At 33.3% G+C, this 20,148-nt stretch overlaps 1 protein-coding gene across 6 annotated transcripts in view; it reads left to right on the forward strand.

Annotated features, from left to right (window-relative positions):
- The window catches only part of LOC140435145 (unconventional myosin-IXb-like), a 143,018-nt gene that overhangs the window by 66,153 nt on the left and 56,717 nt on the right, over positions 1-20,148 (forward strand). For all 6 annotated transcript variants that reach the window (XM_072523882.1, XM_072523880.1, XM_072523884.1 and 3 more), the window contains exons 4-6: positions 1,466-1,776; positions 10,166-10,623; positions 11,889-12,293. In XM_072523882.1, the coding sequence (XP_072379983.1) occupies positions 1,466-1,776; positions 10,166-10,623; positions 11,889-12,293 (1,174 nt within the window). The remainder of the gene's footprint in view (positions 1-1,465; positions 1,777-10,165; positions 10,624-11,888; positions 12,294-20,148) is intronic.

Here is a 20,148-nt window from a genome sequence, read left to right on the forward strand (position 1 = left end):
GCTGCGCGCGCAGCGGACCGATCATGTTTGAGTGGGAGAGAGACGCAAGGCATTCGCCGGTCCGGCGGGCCTCTCTCTCGTTCGGTGACTCACTGTAACAGACGTGAGCGGGCGTTACACTTTTTCATGAATGACTCCGAGCCACAACCTAATTTAAGACGTTGTCACGTCAAAAGAAAAATCCTTTTGGGATTCGAACTCACATATAAGAGCGTATAAACCAAACACGTAAAAAACTTGCCAATTAGACATGACACTAACGTATTTCAAAATTGACAGTTCTCGGTCATACAGTGATTTATTGTAATCATTATTTTGAAATCTAATAGTAAAATAATTATGAACATTTAATAAATAATACAAAACATATCACATAAATAATAATACTAATATATATTATATTAAATATATATACAAAAGGAACATTTTTATTCTCGAGAGAGAAAGAGAGAAAATATATCTTCTGCCTCTCTTTTACTCATATCGTACATATGTAATGATTTCCCCGATTCACTCCCGTGCAAATTTCCAACGTCGGGCGCGTATAGAAGTATAACTTCAAAAACTCATATAAACCCCAGGCGAAATTTTAATGTAAGATTTGAAAACTATGGAATAATATTTTAAAAAATGGAGAGGGTGTCCTAGGCCTAGCAAAAATGAAGTATGTTGTTTTCATTTCGATAATAAAATGGCATTCAGTAATCATGATCATCTTGACTTGACAATCCTCTGTGGATCCTGGCCTGCTCTAAGATTCGTCGCCACTCTGTCCGGTTTTTGGCGACGTGTAATAATATTCCAAATAATCAGTATCCTAAATACCTAAAAACTGCGCTAGACCGTACTCTCTCCTTTAAGAAATATCTAGAAAAAGACGACATAAAATTGTATTCAAAAGAATCTTACAATGAAATAAACACTTCATTTCTACCTATAAAATGGTATTATAAAACTACTAAAATAATGAAAATATCCAAACGTATTATAGTTTTCATCAGAACGTTTTCGTCATAATCGGTGAAAAGCTAGCATTTACAAATAGCCACTTCGAAAAGTGTAAATACCTTTGGATCACATTTTAATAGTTTAAATTAAAGCAACATTAAGTGGATGTTATAGATTTAACGGAAAGAGATAGAGAACAAAAATGTCCCCTACTCGAAACGGAGACCAAGCGTGAATGTGATTAAATATACCAGCCAACTGCTGTAAGATATTCAAAAGATTTTTGGGATAACTTGGGTCGACGTTACCGAGAGATCTTAAGTTTCTCGTTGTTTTTTTTTTAATAAGAATATGGAAATCTTCCTATACCTATTTGTTTCTCTCCCGATATTATGAGGACTGATATTCTTTTGCAATTATTTTTATACTGGTTTTGAGTGGTAACGTTATCTAATAATTATTAAGAATGAAATTTTGAAGAAACTTATATTGAATATTAATACATTTTTGGTTTTAGGCGCAAACGAACAAGAAAAGCAACAGCTCCACCTCAAACGACCCGACCAATACTATTACCTCAACAAATCGTGCAGTGCCTTGGATAATACGGACGAAAGCTACGAATTTTCCAGATTAAAGCAGTCCATGGAAATGGTGGGTTTTACCACTGAAAAACAAAGGAGGCTTTTCTCGGTATTATCGGCCGTGTTGTTGCTCGGCAATGTTGAGTTCCAACCTAGAAAATCGGCGTACCACCATGACGAGGCGGTTGGTGTCAAAAATCCGGAGGTCGTAGCTTTAATATCGGAGTTGCTCCGAGTTAAACAAGTAAGTTTTTTATTGTCAATTTTTTTTCTTCCAATCGTCTTTCTAAGCTTTCTCATTTATGCAACATACATTTCCAAATGTTCAATGCCGTACATCATGGTTGTTCTTGTAGCACTTTTGTAGAATTTAATGTAGTTATTCTAATGTAGCAATTTAATGTTAGGCAGGGCAATAAAAATAATACTGTGAATGTTAGGGAAATAAGTCTTCTACTCACAATTCGTAATAGGTTTTATTAAAGTTGGTAAAAGAGAATGGGCTGCCGGTTTCGCTGTTTACAAACTTTTATAGCATCTTCAAGTCCTTAAGAAACCAAGGATATCAGTACAATTCTAGTCTATACATCCAATGTAACGTAATAATGTTATCGTTGTTAGGATACATTGTTATAGATGTATAGATTAGAATTGTACTGATATTCTTAGTTGTTTGAGGGTCTGAAGATGCTGTAAAAGTTTGTAAACAGCGATACCGGTAGCCCATTCTCAACTCTTATAAAACCTATGACAGATTGTGAGTACAAGACTTATTTTCCTAATATTCATGAATATGTGCTCACCAAAGCAATCTTTTGATCATTTTCCTAAAATAATAAATAATACCTTTTGCACACGAAAATTCAATGGCTTTTCCAATCGGGCAGTCTTGCTGTTCTTTCGAGGGTCTTCACCAGTTTTTCTCCGCTTCCTTGACCAATATTTCTTTGAAAATTTTCGTGTTTTACCGACGCCGACGTTTTGAAATGGGCCCATGTTTCATTAATAGTTAGGTTTTTGGTAGACAATCAATAATTGGCGCGGATAATGTTTTCGTATCGAGATGTTTGTGTATAATGTGTACTCGATCAGTTCACATGTTTGGATCTTTATCTCACGAATTTTAATCATGTCATGGACTTTGTTGATGATTTTTAGTCTAGTGTTGTTTAGAAAACTTCTTTAAACATTTTTTATAAGATTAAGATAGGCAAATGCCCTCACTCTCGGAATTTTTTTTTAATTTTTTTACCTTCTATGTGATTAAAATATAAGACGCAGCGCTTTTTTAATCTTTCACCCTCTCCCCGGTCCCCACAAACGTCATTTTTTTTATTTTTATTTTTTTAGTGGGTTGTAATCAATTTAAAAATATTTAAAAAATCACAAGTCTGTTTGAGACTATTACAAAATTTGTTTATTTTTTTATAGAATCGTAGTTGAGTGTACATAAGTTAAAAATGCATTTTTTTTTTCATTTAAAAACGTCATTTATCGTCAAACATCTATAAAATAAGAAACATCCCCAAAAATTTCCTAAAAACTAGATTTTCGGCCTAATGAAGGTGGCCCTTCTGAAAAAATCTTGAAAAAAATTCATTTTTAGGTTATGTATACTCAACATACGAGTCTATAAAAAAAGACAAGTTTTGTGAAAAAGTCTGATTGCGGCCCACAGAAAAAAAACATTTTTGGGGGTAGGAGGGTTAAAATTGTTCTGAGTCTTATTTTTTAATTACGTACAACATTTTGCCTGTCGTAAATGTACCCTTTTTTACAGAATTTTTACTTATGTATCTTCTGTGAAGAGCGTTTAAAAGACCAATCTTTTGTTCCCAATAAAAACGGTATTGTAGTATACTGGAATCGGATAAAAATAAGAAGCATAAGGATATCATGATAAATCTTAAATGTAATTCAGAAAAGCAAATGAACCAAAATCAATTATATAAAGACAACAAACTATTTTTATAATAAATCAGAAAATTTCATTTAATTATCACTGTTCTCTGTTGTATGAAATTTATTATTAAAGGAAACTTACAACAGAAAAATAACGACATATGATTTGATTGTCATTTTTAAAGTGTATTTTAATGCACATATAATAAATTTTAGAGAGATATTCACGTAATGTTTGCGATGAATAAATATTGAAAGTATTGATTTATAACTAACTGTTCATTGGTTACCAGTATATTTGTATTATATAATTTACTGTAATATACTAATACCCAATTTAGTTCATATTTTTAGACGTTGCATAATGTTTGTTTGTTACACCTGAAAGGTGCTACTCTTTAACGTATTTGTTTAAAGTAATCATTGAGAAAAATCTTAATTGGAATAGGTTTGAGAATAAATGTTTACTTGAACCACAGAATGACAATATTTTATATTATTATCAATTATATATTATTATCAGAATTAATAATGTACAAAATAACACTCGGTACAATGAAGATAAAATCAAAATAATAATACGCAAGAAACTGAACACACATGTTGTTTCTGTACTGCTCCACCTATTAAACACTGACACAATCACACTGGTATAACCTTTCCGTCTTCTTCTTCTAAATCTTCTAGATATTTGGTGACCACATTTATCAATCTTATTCTATTTACAGCAGCTCGAAATAGATCAGTTGACGTCAGACCAGTCCACTTCCTAAGATTGGTCAGCCAGGATATATGTCTACGTTCAAGACTTCTATTACCCTCAATCTTGCACTGTAGAATCAACTGTAGAAGTCGGTAATTATTATTACTCGTGATGTAGCCAAAGCCGAAGTAAATCAATTTTCTGTTCTTTACGGTGTTAATATTCTCTTTGTCTTTTCTTAGCCTCTGGAGAATACTTATGTTACTTGTGTGGTGTATATATGTGACCTCAACATACGTCGATAGCACCACATTTCAAATGCCTCTAATCGTTTTATGGTATCTTCTGTAAGTCTCCGGCTTTCTACTCCATAGAGAAGGACACTAAAGACGTAACATCTAAGAATTCTTATGCAAATATTGATACTTAAAGATAAGTTGCAGAAAATCTTCCTAAGGCTATTGAAAGAGCTTCTGGCTTTTTCAATACGAGTTTTTATTTCGTAGCTGTGATCCCAAGTATATTTTTTCCACTCTTTCTAATGGTGTATCGCCTATTGTAATTTGACCGTATATGTTGGTGTTTTTACTAATGATCGTTATTTTTGTCTTCTTACAATTTAGTTTTAGGCCGTATTTGTTACATGTTTCTACAACGTTATCCATCATCCTGTGGAGCTCCTGCCCACTATCTACCAGCAACACTGTATCGTCTGCATATCTAATACTGTTTATAAGTTGGCCATTTACAGCAATCCCATCTTCTGATTCGTTCAAGGCCTCTCTAAAGATGTTTTTAGAGTCATCATCATCATCAGCCGTTTTGAGTCCACTGCTGGACATATGCCTCCCGTAAATAATTCCAATGCATTCTATCTTGATCACCCTGAATCCAGTTGTGCTGAATGCGCTTGATGTCATCTGTCCACCTTCCATCTTTTAATCTGGCAACATACCCCGCCCAGTTCCATTTCAATGTTGTAATCCTTTGAACTGCATCAGTAACACCAGTTTTTCTCCTAATTATTATATTTGATACTCTGTCTCTGAGGGATATATTCAGCATTGACCTCTCCATCGCTCTCTGTGCCACTTGTATTTTATTGATTACTTTTCTGGTAAGGGTCAATGTTTCTGCTCCATACGTTAGAACTGGGAGTACACATTGATCAAAGACCTTCCTTTTCAAGCACATGGGAATATCTGATCTAAAGACTTCCCTCAGTTTTCCGTAAGCCGCCCATGCCAGTCCTATTCTCCTGTTTAGCTCCGTTGTTTAATCCGATTATATCTCCCTAATTTAATCTCGTGGCCCAGATATTTATAGCTATACACCTGTTCAATTTGCGTGTCGTTAGTTGAGATGTTTTTCACCAGTACTAGGTTGGTCATATATTGTGTTTTGGAGAAATTAATTTTTTTAATTTCTCTCTCTCTCTTTAATTAATTAACTCGTGTACACGAGCTCTGAAGGTCTTGAAGAAGCTGGCAAGCATGATCTACCCGGTCTGCAATAAGGACTATGTCGTCTGCAAATCTCAAGTTGTTCAGAAATACTCCGTTTATGTTGACTCCAATATTCTCCCAATTATTGTTTTTCTCATAGCACTCTGCAACTCATAGCACTCTGAATATCTTAGGAGAGATGGTATCTCCTTGCCTAATACCCCTCTCGAAGGGAAATGTATTTGTGTTGCCATAATACATTCTAACTGCAGCTGTTGCGCTATTATATATATATATATATATATATATATATATATATATATATATATATATATATATATATATATATATATATATATATATATATATATATATATATATATATATATATATATATATATATATATATATATATATATATATATATATATATATATATATATATATATATATATATATATATATTCTGAAGAAGATTATATATATTGACCTATGATCAATACTGCACTCTGTCTCTTAACATGGAGCTATGCTGGACTGAGTCAATGTTTTCAGAGTATATGTTAAATAATGCCGGTGACAATATGCAACCCTGTCTAACATCTTTTTCGACTGTGAAGATCTCGGACAGTTTATCTTCTAATCGCAGTATTGCTTTTTGTTGGAGATATAAGTTTGAGATCAGTCTTATATCCTTACCATTGAGTGCTGATGTTTTTAGGATATCGATTAATTTCCCATGTGGGACTTTATCAAATAACTTCTCGAAATCAATGAAACGTGCATACACATCGCAGTTGACATCCCTGGCTCTCTGTATTAGAACTTGCAAACTAAAAAGTTCTTCCCTTGTTTCGAGTCCTGCTCTGAATCCAAATTGAACTTCACGCAGGTGTTCTTCTAATTTTATGTATATGCGCGAGTGAATGATTGTAAAGAGTAATTTAAGTAAATGTCTCATCAAACTAATTAATCTATGTTCTTCAAATTTTCTAGCGTTGGCTTTTTTAGTAAATGGAATGAATATTGATAGTAGCCAGACTTTTGATAAATAGCCAGTATCGTAGATGTTGTTCAATAGCTTCGTAAGAGCTGTGATTTGGTGTGCCTCTAATAGCTTTAAAATTTCACCATGCACCTCATCAGGTCCTGGTGATTTCCCATCTTCAATCCGCTTAATGGCCATAATTACTTCTTCCTTTGTTATTTCTGGGCCGTAGAGATTGTTTATTTCAGTCGGACTTCGTGCTACATCTTCGAATAATTCTTTCATACATTCTTTTCATCTTCGTAATTTATCTTTTTCGTCATCTATTGAAAACTTTTGAAACTTAAAGGTAATTAAAAAAGTAAAAAAGTAATTCATCGGAATCGATCCAGTGGTTTCAACAATATATTTTATATATACAGAATAAATCAATCAATTACTGACATATAAAGAAAAACTCCTGGTATATTCTGTTGCATGGTAATATTCCAGACTATATTAATGAAAAAGTGCAGAAGATATATGCAACAAAATGACTTGCAAGAAAAGAAACGTTGGAAATCAAACTGTGGTAGATAAACGGTCAAGATAGCTCTAGTATGGATACCGAAAGAATAAATTTAATTGTCATAAGCTGATATATTCGTGTTTTTAATTTATACCTTTGCTTTGCATATGTAGAATTAGAGATAACACTGCTAACATTTCAAAACCAGTTTGTTTAATCCAATAAACATTACTCTGTTATCATAATTATATGATTAACTACTTGTATTTTTAAATACACACGAATATTAATTCCTTGAAGATATTTTATATACAAAATAAATCATAATATTACGAGAGAAGTCAATGAACAAAAAGTAAATATAGAATGATGTATTGTTATGACAAAGGATTTTTCTGAATTTTTTTTGCTATTTCTTTGAGAGGAAAAACAAAATTATCATGTTAAATTGTTACAAGTAAAATCCGTAAACTAATTTTTGAAACCAAATTCAGATTTTTGCTTTATTCTGTGCCTTCTAAGAATTGCAAAGCAAAACAGATGTTGATAAAGGTGTTATTAGAGACATGGGGAATCTAAAAATTGCATTCCACAACATATCTCCTCAACTAAGCAAAAATCTTTAGCGCATTGGTTTCTAGTACTCGCACAGAGTATATCGGAATAAAAGGAAAAAGTCAGTTAGGATTTGATTTCAGGTACAGTGCGTCTGTGTATCCGCCTTATACGTATTTCGCCCTAATAGGGCTCTTCAGAGACGGATATTCACAGTCGCTCTGAACGTGAAAATAAATCTTTTCTGTCTTAGCCGTCTCTGAAGAGCAAGAGCCCTATTAGGGCGAAATACGTATAAGGCGGATACACAGACGCACTGTACGTGAAATCAAATCTTAACTGCCTTTTTCCTTTCCCTCCTGTTACAAGTAATTTTACAGTATATTACAAGCATTTTCGAAGATACAAATTTCTATAACTCACTAGTCATTTTTGTTCAATCATTTGTGTGGTTCTAACCGATTAATGCAACTCTGAACTATTATTGAAACCATTTAAATCAATGTAGGCCCAACACCGAAAGGTACAAATGGGTCTACTGATTAAGTAAAGTAAAAGTAAAGTAAATCAATGTTTTTTGTTACACAATTATTAAGTACGACATGAAAAAATGTTGTTAGTTTATGATTTTGAGAGTGGGTCGTTATCGACCCCTTGAGTACTTACTGAAATAAAAACTAAGATTAAGTTTTTCTTTAATTTATTAAAATTCGTCAAAATATTTATCGGAAGTGGAATTTGACAACTTTCACATGCTTTCGTAGTTTTATTTTTACACTGGGAACATCTTCTTCTTGTCTGTTGGCGGCAACTATTAAGTGGCGACTTTCTGAGGTGGTATTGTATACAGAATCTTTCTTTGGTCCAGACATTTTAGGTTTAATAAATTTTTTACAAAATGCTGTGCAATTTTTCTATCAAAATGTAAATTGTCTTGGTTATATCCATCTTTTCCGTGGCCTTCCTTTTGGTCTTGTACCCTGCATTTTACTATCTAGGGCTCTTTTCGGCAATTTCTCCACAAGGTAAAGATTTTGCTAATTCTTGGATTATTGGATTCTTTCTATGGATTCTTAAAATTGTATTTTTTTGTCATATGATCTGGTTTCTCAATAAAAATGTCCTTTGTCACAATCCTTGTGATACTCATATGCCCTATCCCTTCATTGCAAAGTTTCAGTGATTGTTTTATTCTGTAGGCTCCCAATCTTGCTTCTTCTTGTATCATCAAATGCAAAGAAGGCAGGCCTAGTAGAGCCTCCATAGCTGCTGTTATACGGATGGATGTTAACGCATGGCACCAGTTATCCCCATACACGCAAGTCTTTGCATATTGCTGAGTATGGCTTTTGCAGCTTTTTGAATTGTCTTGATTTGTCTAATTGAGAGTTTGATCACCATGGTATACACCCAGTGCACCATGTCCGAGGCTTAAACACTACTATTTTATCTACCAATTAGATGTATATATTAGTTATATAATGCCAGAAAACCTGAAGTGAATGATAGGTATAGAAGGGCCCTAGTACCTTAATACTTAGTGTTACCTAAGACGTCTATCATTTATAGATGTGGAAACCTGTATAACCGTCCGACAGACACATCATTTAATTCCTTGAGGAGTCAATAGCCTAAAGCAAGGATCTCTTCCATAATTCTACCCACCTGTTTTATATCCTTTTTTAAGAAAAGCAACGACTTACTTAAGACGGTAGACATTTTATTTGGCCCAGGTACATCCAGGGCTCATGTGTCAAGGTAACATCGAACCTTCCATAGCACTTTAAGTAATGCGAAAGTTGCCTTGTGTTAAAGATTCACCCATAAGACCCTGATTGGGATCATTGACTTATTTAGAGCAAAGATCTTGTCCGCGACTTCTCTCTTCTCACACCGCTTCATATTTTTATTTATATAGACTCACAAGAGTCACTCAATTATTGTGAGTGCTCTTCTGGCTCATCTCTTTTTGTCTCCGTGTTCATTTTATACCCATAAGTTGGGACGAAAAAACTGAGGTAATACTTTTCCCACTGTACTATGGATATCCTGGGCACGACAGTATTACACCTCAGGGAAGCGCAGCCGTTGCAGATCAATTCTCATCATATTATGATCAATCAGTTGCGATGTGGCTGTACATTTTGTGTTTTTATGTGTGAGTTTGTGTTCCATGTTCAGACTAGCTGCAGCCCTTATATTATGATTTCAGTTGATCCGCGGATATCTATTTGGTAATACCTTATTAACACCTGTCCTAATGTCATGTAGGGTACGGGAACATCTCTGCTTAGTCTGTCCTACATTCTCACACCTCAGACTTCAGTATTTATTTTAGGATCCGATGACAATTCTGGAGTAATATTTTAAATTTGTACTGTACTTTCTAAAATTCATATAACCAAATATGCATTATGTTGTACTATCTTGTATTTTCAAAACGTGCTACAAATCTCAGTGAATTTGTTGGTGAATTACTTTATATTAAACAACAGATGTCTAAGGTATTTTTACCCACCATTTTATTTGCAGGAAACACTAATGCAAGCATTAACCGCCAAACGAGCCCGTGCCTCAGGGGAAACCCTCGTCATCAACTACCGGCTGCCTGAAGCCATTGCCTCTCGAGACGCAATGGCTAAATGCCTTTACGGCGCGCTTTTTGACTGGATCGTTCTCCAAGTCAACCATGCTCTCTTAGCCAAAAAGGACACTCTTCGAGAACACCAGGGTAATTCGATAGGCGTCTTGGACATTTTCGGGTTCGAGGATTTTGGACTGAACAATAGTTTTGAACAATTGTGCATAAACTACGCTAACGAACATCTTCAGTATTACTTCAATCAGCACGTTTTTAAGTATGAACAGGAAGAGTATAGGAAAGAGTGTATTAGGTGGACTAATATAGAGTTTATGGACAATACGGGATGTTTGCAGTTAATAGAAGGAAAACCAAATGGGCTCATTTTTCTATTGGATGATCAGTGCAAGTAAGTTATTAGTTATTACTAAATTATTTACAAATATTTCACTATTATGTCTAGAATCTAGAGAGAGAGGAGTGTCAGTTTTTGGTCATTCTGAAGTGTTTGCAGATCCATGCAAATCCAGTATCCTATATTTCTAAACGATAATATCTCTAACAGCGTTTGCTTTCGAACATACCCTTAAAAATCTGATGTGCGTGGTTGTAATGTTGTATTTTTGTAATTATACACAATTTTTTTTTCTTTTCTATTCCTTTATTTCATTAAAATATGCTTGAGACAATTGTGGTATTTTTTATAGTCGACGGAAAGTTCATTTCAAGACTAGGTCTCCACACTTTTAGTTTATGTAAATGTTTCTGTAATTATATTTATACAGTGTGTAGTAATATGCATTTAAAATAAATTATTCCTTGCTATTTCTGTCTAAAAATTTATGTTCCGGTCACTTTTCGACTTTATAGCGGTATTTTGCACTCATTGACTAGTAGCAGACTGAATACAAATTCCAGGAAAGTAATTTCAGCCACCTCCCCTTGTATTCTGACGAGTTTGTTTATCTTGTCTCCGGACCATGTCCATTACTAAACGATGGCCTTCATAATTTTATCGCAGCTCTGGGAACTACACTATCATTGAGAACTGACGAAACGAAAATGGTAGCGCGTGATTCTTTTCAAAATTATACTGCAACACACGCAGTGTCCTCCACATCACCATGCTACCGATCTACAGATACCGGTCAATATTAAATGCGATAATGCCGTACTAAGAATGCAATGAGAAGGAAACCGTTATTCTATTTTAGCTACGCAGAAAATAATTCTTTTCCTGTGGGATATTCAAAATATGTCACGGATTAGATTCACAAACCTAAAGGGACTCAATTTGTCTGGGGACTGTACTAGTCCATTTCTGTATTAGGTGACACAGCATGTAACCTTTGTCACCTTCCATTCTGAATGGTTTCAAGTTTTGTATTTTCATATTCTATTCAGATCATTGCGTTTTAGTTTCAGTATATTTTTAATTGTTTTACGGTCTTTATTTATTTATTTTTATTTTACTTGTATTAGTGGTTTAAATTATTTTTAACAAATACGAAATAAAAAAAATAAAATGTGACAATGTTTATATTTTTTTCTGTAGGCATCAGTTGTTGGTGTAGATACAACATTGCTGTTCTGAAGCATTTTATTTAGTTTTGTTTTAAGCAATATTGTAGTAATTGTTTTAAACTAAATCTAATTACCTTTATTATTTTTTAGCTTTCCTGGAGCGACGAACGAAACTTTACTTCAAAAGTTTAATACCGTTCACAAAGACAACAAATTCTACCAGAAACCGCAGAAGAAAGAGGGCGCCTTCATAATAGTCCACTACGCGGGAAAAGTGAAGTACCAAGTAATGGATATGCGGGAGAAGAACCTCGATCTTATGCGACAAGATATCGTAGGAGTGCTAAAAAACAGTTCCATGGCGTTTGTCCGAGAACTGGTGGGAGCCGATCCTGTCGCCGTGTTTAGGTGGGCTATTGTCAGGGCCTTTTTTAGAGCCTATTTTGCCTTTCACGAGGCGGGAAGGAAACACCGGCAAGGGAGAGTGGACGGGAATAAAAATAACATCCAGCAGAGGTATTCGAGGAATCATATACCGAATGAAAATCTTATCAGGTAAATCACTTGACCAGTTTTTGCTCAGTTTTCTATATTTATATATTTTGACAGGTGAGATCAGGTCTTTTATTTTAATTTTAATATAGAAAAAACGGTACTGCGGGTTTTTTTGTGTTTGGTTTTATCTTCAAGTAAGTGGAAATTATGATATCAAACACTTTTTGCGACGAATTGGCGTACGGAATGGATTTTCCAAGCATATTAACGTCAGCTTTGTTCTCTTAATTTTAATTACGCTTTGAATTTTTTATTCTCTTTTAATTTGGATAGGTATTAAAAATTTATATTGTATAAACTCCGAAAGTATGGAAATATGCTAATTTAATTATATGGAAAACTGTTTTTTTTTACAGAAGATCTTGACCTTTAGTTCCATTTTTAAGAAACTCAGGGCGAGTCTTGTCGACTTCGTACATTCTGGATATATTTTAGGAAAAGCAAGTATCTTAGTATTCATTTATAAGAAAATTTTCTAAAAAAATACATACCAAAATTCAGCTAATTCAAACAGTTGGTGTATAATTTACAGTTGCTAAATATTTTTCCATAGAAGTGTGATCTGTGGGCGTTCTTTATCACCATTAGCCCACAACCCTGGTTGGGCCTTGGTTTGTTTAATCAATCCTCTCCATTCATTCATAGTTCTAGATTTCGTTCTCCAGTTTTTAGTTTGGTCTTTCTTTGGATCGCTTTCACACCACTTGTTGTTGAGTTATCATTTTTGCTAGTTCAGAGAAAATTTTTAAAAAATATTTTTTGAATTTACTGTTTGTATACAAATTGTTAAAATCCTTTATATTAAGAAAACAAAGCTACGAAAATATTTGATAATTTTGCCTTTCTGCTTAAAAAGTGTTTGATTTCAATGTTTTTATATACAGTGTACTTAATACATAATTTTCTTACCACATTTAACATTTTATTTTATGTTTAATCTTTCAAAATATTCAATTCAATGGAAGATGTACGACAAAAACTTTGTTTTTTGTATAGTTTGGAATAGATTTGTGCCATAATTTTATGACTACATCCTGAATATCAATGATGTCCCCGGCACACCTGATACCGTACATATCTGAGACACCTGGGCGGTAAATCATAAATATCAACGGATCCCGTTTTTTTCCACGGCTGTTAAATTTTGACAGTTGTCAGCGCCATCTCTGTGACAACGGTGGGTGAGGTCATGTGACGAAAGATTGGGGTTCTTATAATGCTCTAGAGATCTGAAATTTTCCCACACTTAAGTGTTCATCTACCAATTCTCTACCAAGTTTTTTACATCATTCATTTATCACTTTGGTGGTTTTCTTACACTTGGCCTGTATCCTGTTCGTCTTCATTTGTCGTTTTAGATTGCATCTTTTACTATAATAATCATATCAGTTACGTCAATGTATTAGCTAATCTAATTGTTAACATCCTCCTTTTCATTGTCTTCATTATTGGCAATTATACGACGTCAGTCTCAAAAGTATCTTGATTTTTATTTTTATATTCATAAACTTCGCTTTCATAACTTCATAAGAATGTTGCTTAACGAGCTGGATGGTGTAGCAATCCATGTGCGACTTAACAGCAGGCTCCATTGGGTGCTTTATTGCTATTGAACCATTCTTTTATTTCTGTTTCCTTCATACATTTATCTCAAAAGGAATTTTGTATCATTCAGATAGTTTCCACACTTTTTTTCAGTCATTGTTTGCTGGTGCCCTATTTTCGACCGTTTCAAAAATTAAGTAGAAATCTATCAAAATATAATCAATGTGTAATGTTATTTGTTCCTGACCCATTCTTGTTCCATGAGAACCTAGACAATGGATGCAGAGAAAAGGCAAATGAAACTTGAGTGCCGCTTAATATTGCCATAGCTTCCCTCGGTCGTGCTCACCTCACAAAATTAATGAGCATGAAAATACTTAGAGAATCAATGAGTGTTTTTTGTCAAAAACATTTTCGGACTGTTGCAAAAATTAAGTAGAAATCTATCAAAATATAATCAATGTGTAATGATATTTGTTCCTGACCCATTCTTGTCCCATGAGAACCTAGACAATGGATGCAGAGAAAAGGCAAATGAAACTTGAGTGCCACTTAATCTTGCCATAGCTTCCCTCGGTCGTGCTCACCTCACAAAATTAGTGAGCATGAAAATACTTAATCAATGAGTGTTTTTTGTCAAAAACATCAAAAGTACATAAAAATATTCCTGTAAATCCGTAAAATAGTTTTGAAACACAATGATGACACTGATTTATTATCAGATGTCGCTATTGCGTCCATATCGAAGCCATTTTAGTGTTGCTTCTTAAAGACAGAAAAGATTTATTTTTCACGTTGAGAACGCCTATGAATATCTGTTCTGATGAGCCCTATTAGGGCGAAATACGTATAAATAGATACATAGACACTTTGTACGTGAAATCAAATCTTGACGGTCTTTTTCATTTTATTCCTGTAAATCTTAACAGTAACTTTCTTTAAGTTACTTTGTTAATAAGTTTTCGGAAGCCACTGTATATAAAAACATCTTATTCGCACAATTGAGAAAACTGTTCAAATGATCCTTGAATGAATAAGTAATCCAAAGTTACTCATTTGATTAAAAATAAACTTGTTATGATTGATTGTTATACTTAGACAAAATAGGTCGTTAACATCAAAAATATTTTAAATTTGTTTTTATCTCAAAGATAACATTGTCGTAAATATATCAGAATAATAAAATTTTCCGTATAGGATCGATTATTAAGTTGAAAAAATTGTAATTAAACGGATTGCTTTTTACTTATTTTTATAATTTTTTTTTGTTTTATTCATATTGAACAGTTTTTTCAATCACGTGCTTCGATATATCTGCCAACCATGATATAACTATATATGTAATTCTTTTGACTTCTTGTGTTGATTTCTTTTAATGTAATATTCAAGTACTTAAATTAATGCATAAATGCATTTGCATAATGCTATTGGTTGCTTACATTCCGATCAAGAAAATGAAGTAATCGTAGTTCAAAATAGCTGTTATGCTGGAATCTCGTCCAATATGCTCCAACGTATTATTATTATCATACAATTAACAATCAAAAAATGTAATGTAAAAAGAAAAAAAATCATTTAAAAGTGGGGATTTACAAAGGATACAGGTATCATTGACTTACGGAGCAGAAACGTTGACCATGACAAGAAGAACAGTGCAAAAGGACCGTGTGCCTGAAAGTGCGATGGAGCGTTGGTTAAATCTATCACAGAAATGAAACGAGATGAAATAGTTAAGAATTGAAATTGAAGAATCATCGAAGAAATTTGAAAATCTAGAAACGGTTATTCCTAAGGGAAGAGTAAGTCATAATTTAGTCACCGTAGTAAAAAGTCATGAAAGAAAGTAATGTTTGATCACAATACAATTTGATGTAAATTGTTAACGACTAGCAATAAACCAAAATTTATACATTTTATTCAGTACATTAACACTAGAGTGATCATAAAGAACCTGCAAATTCTTTAGGTAATAATAATAGGTATTTTTATAATAAATGCGCAATAATTATTTTGTTTATAAAGATAATTTACATTGTAATTAAATTAATTTTTTCACAACTAGACATATCTACGCCAATAGTAGAAGTGTTGTAGTTTATGCGCAACATGAGGGAACGGCTTATAACCGGCCATATTACATTCGGTGAAAAGCTGTAAATACAATTTGAAATCTTTCTAGAAGCATCATAGCTTTCTTATCGCGGGCTATGGACGGACCGGCGGATCGTGCTATGGATATAGGTTTGAAAAAAATAAAAACTATTGTAACGAGAGACCGTACATTACGTGGAATAGTAAACGCCGTCACATCCATGTTTGTTAATAAAATAAATTAAAATAAACGAAATTAAAATCAAATAACATAAAAAAACTGAAATTAATTAAAATAAAATAAAGTAAAATAACGTAAATTAAAATAAAAAATAAAAAAATAAATTATTTTAAATATTAAAGTAAAATAAAAATGTATGTAAAAATGTAAAAGTAAAATAAAAATAAAAATAAAATAAATTAAAATAAAATAAAATAAGTTAAAATAATATAGAATAAAAAGATAAATTTAAAATTTTTCACCCATTCTGTGAATTATCATAAATAAATCATCATTTTGTATTCAACAGCAGTTTACAGCGATAATCCTCTACAAGTACCTGCCTAATACTTTTATTTGCTTCTTTTTCTCAGCGGTCATTAAACAATTAATAATTTTCTGACGGTACTGAATATTTATTTTTTCTTTTAATTCACTCGTGAACGGTCAATAAAAAAATATGGTAATAAAAAACATTTATAGCAATATATCTTTTCACTTCGCTCCATACCATTTCTATGGGGTTGAGCTCACAGTGATAGGGCGGAAGGCGGAGAATTTTTAAATTGTGTTGTTGTACAATATCTTTAATTGTATATCGATCGTAATTTGCCCTGATAACTTCCAACAGTTCTGTTTTTAAACAATTTTGTTCAAAAAATATATCTAGACATGTTTTTAGATCTTCTTTATTTGAAGCAGTGTTTCTTTCTCTAATTTTCTGATATGATAAGGAACATTATCCATCAGCACAACATCTATTAAGTTATGTTTGAACCAATTTTTAAAGAGTGGACCATCCATTTCGTCATGGTAATCTTGGGTGTTTTTCTTTGCCAGTAAAGTCAGTTCTGCTCCATGCTCCTGCTTCCGTACAAAGCCATTTTCATCCTGCATTTAGGAGGACAAAACGAGGACCACGAGCTGTAGGAGCTTTTAATCCTGTAGTTGGGCCACGGACAAATGCATCTCTATGCGATTTAATGGACGTGTCTAACAATTCTTTTAATACGCTGTGGCCTATTTTCTACTGTGTTCGCGGTATCGACGAAAGACCATTAAAATATACTTTCTACAGCGTTGTTCAAACTTAAACTCGATATCGCACAACAAACGATATAGTGTGCTTCTTGAAAAATTGGGCCAATGTTGCGCAGTGTTTACTATAGAAAAAAACAGAGTTGATTGTCGGTGGTCTATTTTCACGACAAATTGGTGCACTGTTCTACGGATACCGTTCTTTTCTGTCTTATCGTATTTATTTTCCCGAGATGATAAAATTTTACCGATTTCAGACTTTTCTTCGGTTATTGGAGACCAGCAGGTGATGCATACTCCCGGAGCACTTTGTTAATACTCCTTTCAGAAACACCGCTCATTTCGGACACAAACGTTATTATATTTGATAATGAATCATTACCACGGCAATCGAAATGGTAGTTCTGCTTTTCTGAAACACTGAAATGTAGCCCGCGTTTCCGTGGAAAAATTACGTGTGCCATTACTAACTTTATCCAAATTCGTAAAAAATAACAACCGACACTATAGAAATAATCGCAATTTTACGCAAGTTACTGCAACTCTATATATTTTAACACCAATCAGATCATCATCGGAAACGTTATTAAATATGTTTTCTATTCCTAATAAGTAATTATGAACCTATTAAAATCCCATTATTCATTATGACAGTCATTAAACAGAAATTGTTTACTATCCATGTAATTACTAAAATATACTAAAAATAAAATATAATGAATATCACTGAGAGACAAGATTAGAAACACCGAGATAAGACGTAGAACGAAGATTGGGGATATTGTGGAAGAAATTACAAAAATGAAATGGCGCTGGGCAGGTCACGTAGCCCGATATAATGACAACAGGTGGACACGGAGAATTCTAGAATGGAGACCAAGGACGACAACAAGAAGCATGGGAAGACCTCAAAAAAGATGGGTAGATGACATAAGAGCAGTGGCAGGCAAACAGTGGATTAGATTGGCGCAACGAGAGAAAGATGGAAGCAATTGGGAGAGACCTACATTCAGGAGTGGATGGAAAATGATTGACAAAGAGATACTAAAAATCTAATTTTGTGACGGAATTGTTGAGAATCTCTGATTGTATGTTGTTCGTACGGTTGCTGCCGTGAAGAGCGGCAACGTTGACAAGAAAATTCTCATTTAGTTTGCATGGCCGTATCCTTTGTACACTGTGTCGCATGTCTGAAATACGCTATAGATAGTGAAACCCATTATAGAGCCACTTATCGAAGGCTAAATTTATGTCAAACCTCCTTGATATTTGTACTTAGTTAAAGTAGAACGAATGCCTTGAATAATTAAACGGTACTGACTAGACGTTTTAAAAAATTATAATACATTATTGAATTATTTTTCCTAGTTGAATATACTTCAATAGATATATGTTAATGTTTAACCACTAGTTATTGAAAAAAATTAATATTTTTGCAGGTATCTTTATGAATCACTCATTATATATTTATATACATATTATGCATATAGTTGGTAGATATATCTTTGGTAAAAACAAAAAAAAAAGTTATATTTTTGGGGACCTTTTAAGAGTTTTCAATTTTTTTTAGTATTTCATGCGTACGTTTTCGCTTTAGCTTCTCGATGTTTTGTTACTAACGCGGTAGATCTTTAAATTTCGTAGATATATAATAACTTCCGCATTTTACTCATACACGTATGTGTACTCTGTAGCCATCTTGTGACAGTTTCGGCTGTGAATCTCACAATAAACAGAATAGCGTAAGTGAACTGAATTAAATCACGTTTTTCTCCCCGTTTATGGTTTTATTCCTTCAGTGAATTACTTTTTCTTTAAATATTCCTCTAAACTATTTCTAAAAAATTAAAAGATCACAAATAGCCTATATTGAAGTTTCATAATAACGATATAGCAGATAATAAATGATAAAACAATAAAAGTATTTACATATAAATAGTAAAGTTCAATCCAACAATTCTGCTTTTTCATTTGAGAAATATCCACAAGGAAACTAAATTACTGTAGCTGGCTGTATACCATGTATCATAAAAAATTTATTTATATTATTAATATATAATTTAAAGAATTAAAAGAAATTAAATATAAAGAATAAATTTTTTATTTGAGAAATAGTTGTGCGTGAGTAGGAGTAGAAAATATAAGGATTACCTCAGTTCTTCTTATAGAGTAAAGTATATCGTTGCTCGTATTGCTATAAAACTTGATGTAACAGTAAGGGGGAGGTAATAAAGGACGCTTGAGAGCTAAGAATTTCGGAGCAGTCATCAGGTGTGAAGGATAACTTCAACTCAGGTAATAGAATGGTCGCAGACCGTATTGGTAATAATATTAGTAATAAAGAAGCACTAATTGGTGTGGCGATACCTATCAACAATAATCTGCATGTTAAATATAAAAAGGAGATGGTACAGAGATCTTGAGGTACAAAGTGTACCATACCTTGTGACCTAGATTATGTAGAATTTATCTTAGGACACCGGTATATAATATGCTCAAAGGCTCCGTTGCTGAGACTGGTAGATTATGGGCGGTGTCGTTCATAGAGGTGAGAAACACAAGAAAGTGCCATCAGTTGAATTGGCATGACAATGCATATAAAATAAAATTACTCGCAATAACTTAGCCGTAGACATATCAAGTAGACGTTGACCTTCTGTGTAGTCAAGTCTGTAATTCACGGGGGGCTCCATACTTAGCTGAAGGGAAACTTGATTACCAATTGGGGCCGTAAAATAGACTGGGACTACGTTTCCACATGGATTATGCTTGGACAATCTTTGAACTATACTTGCACTGTGGTTGGAGTGTCGTTGGAATTAACATTGGATTATATTTAGGATTACGTTGAACCCTAATTGAATGAAGAAAAAACAACCTATAATAGGTAACAGAAGACAGGAATTTAAAGAAATACGAAAGGTATCAAGAATATTGATAATTGACAGGGGTCTCCAAAAC

This window comes from Diabrotica undecimpunctata, chromosome 2 (assembly GCF_040954645.1).
Source record: "Diabrotica undecimpunctata isolate CICGRU chromosome 2, icDiaUnde3, whole genome shotgun sequence".
NCBI lineage: Eukaryota > Metazoa > Arthropoda > Insecta > Coleoptera > Chrysomelidae > Diabrotica > Diabrotica undecimpunctata.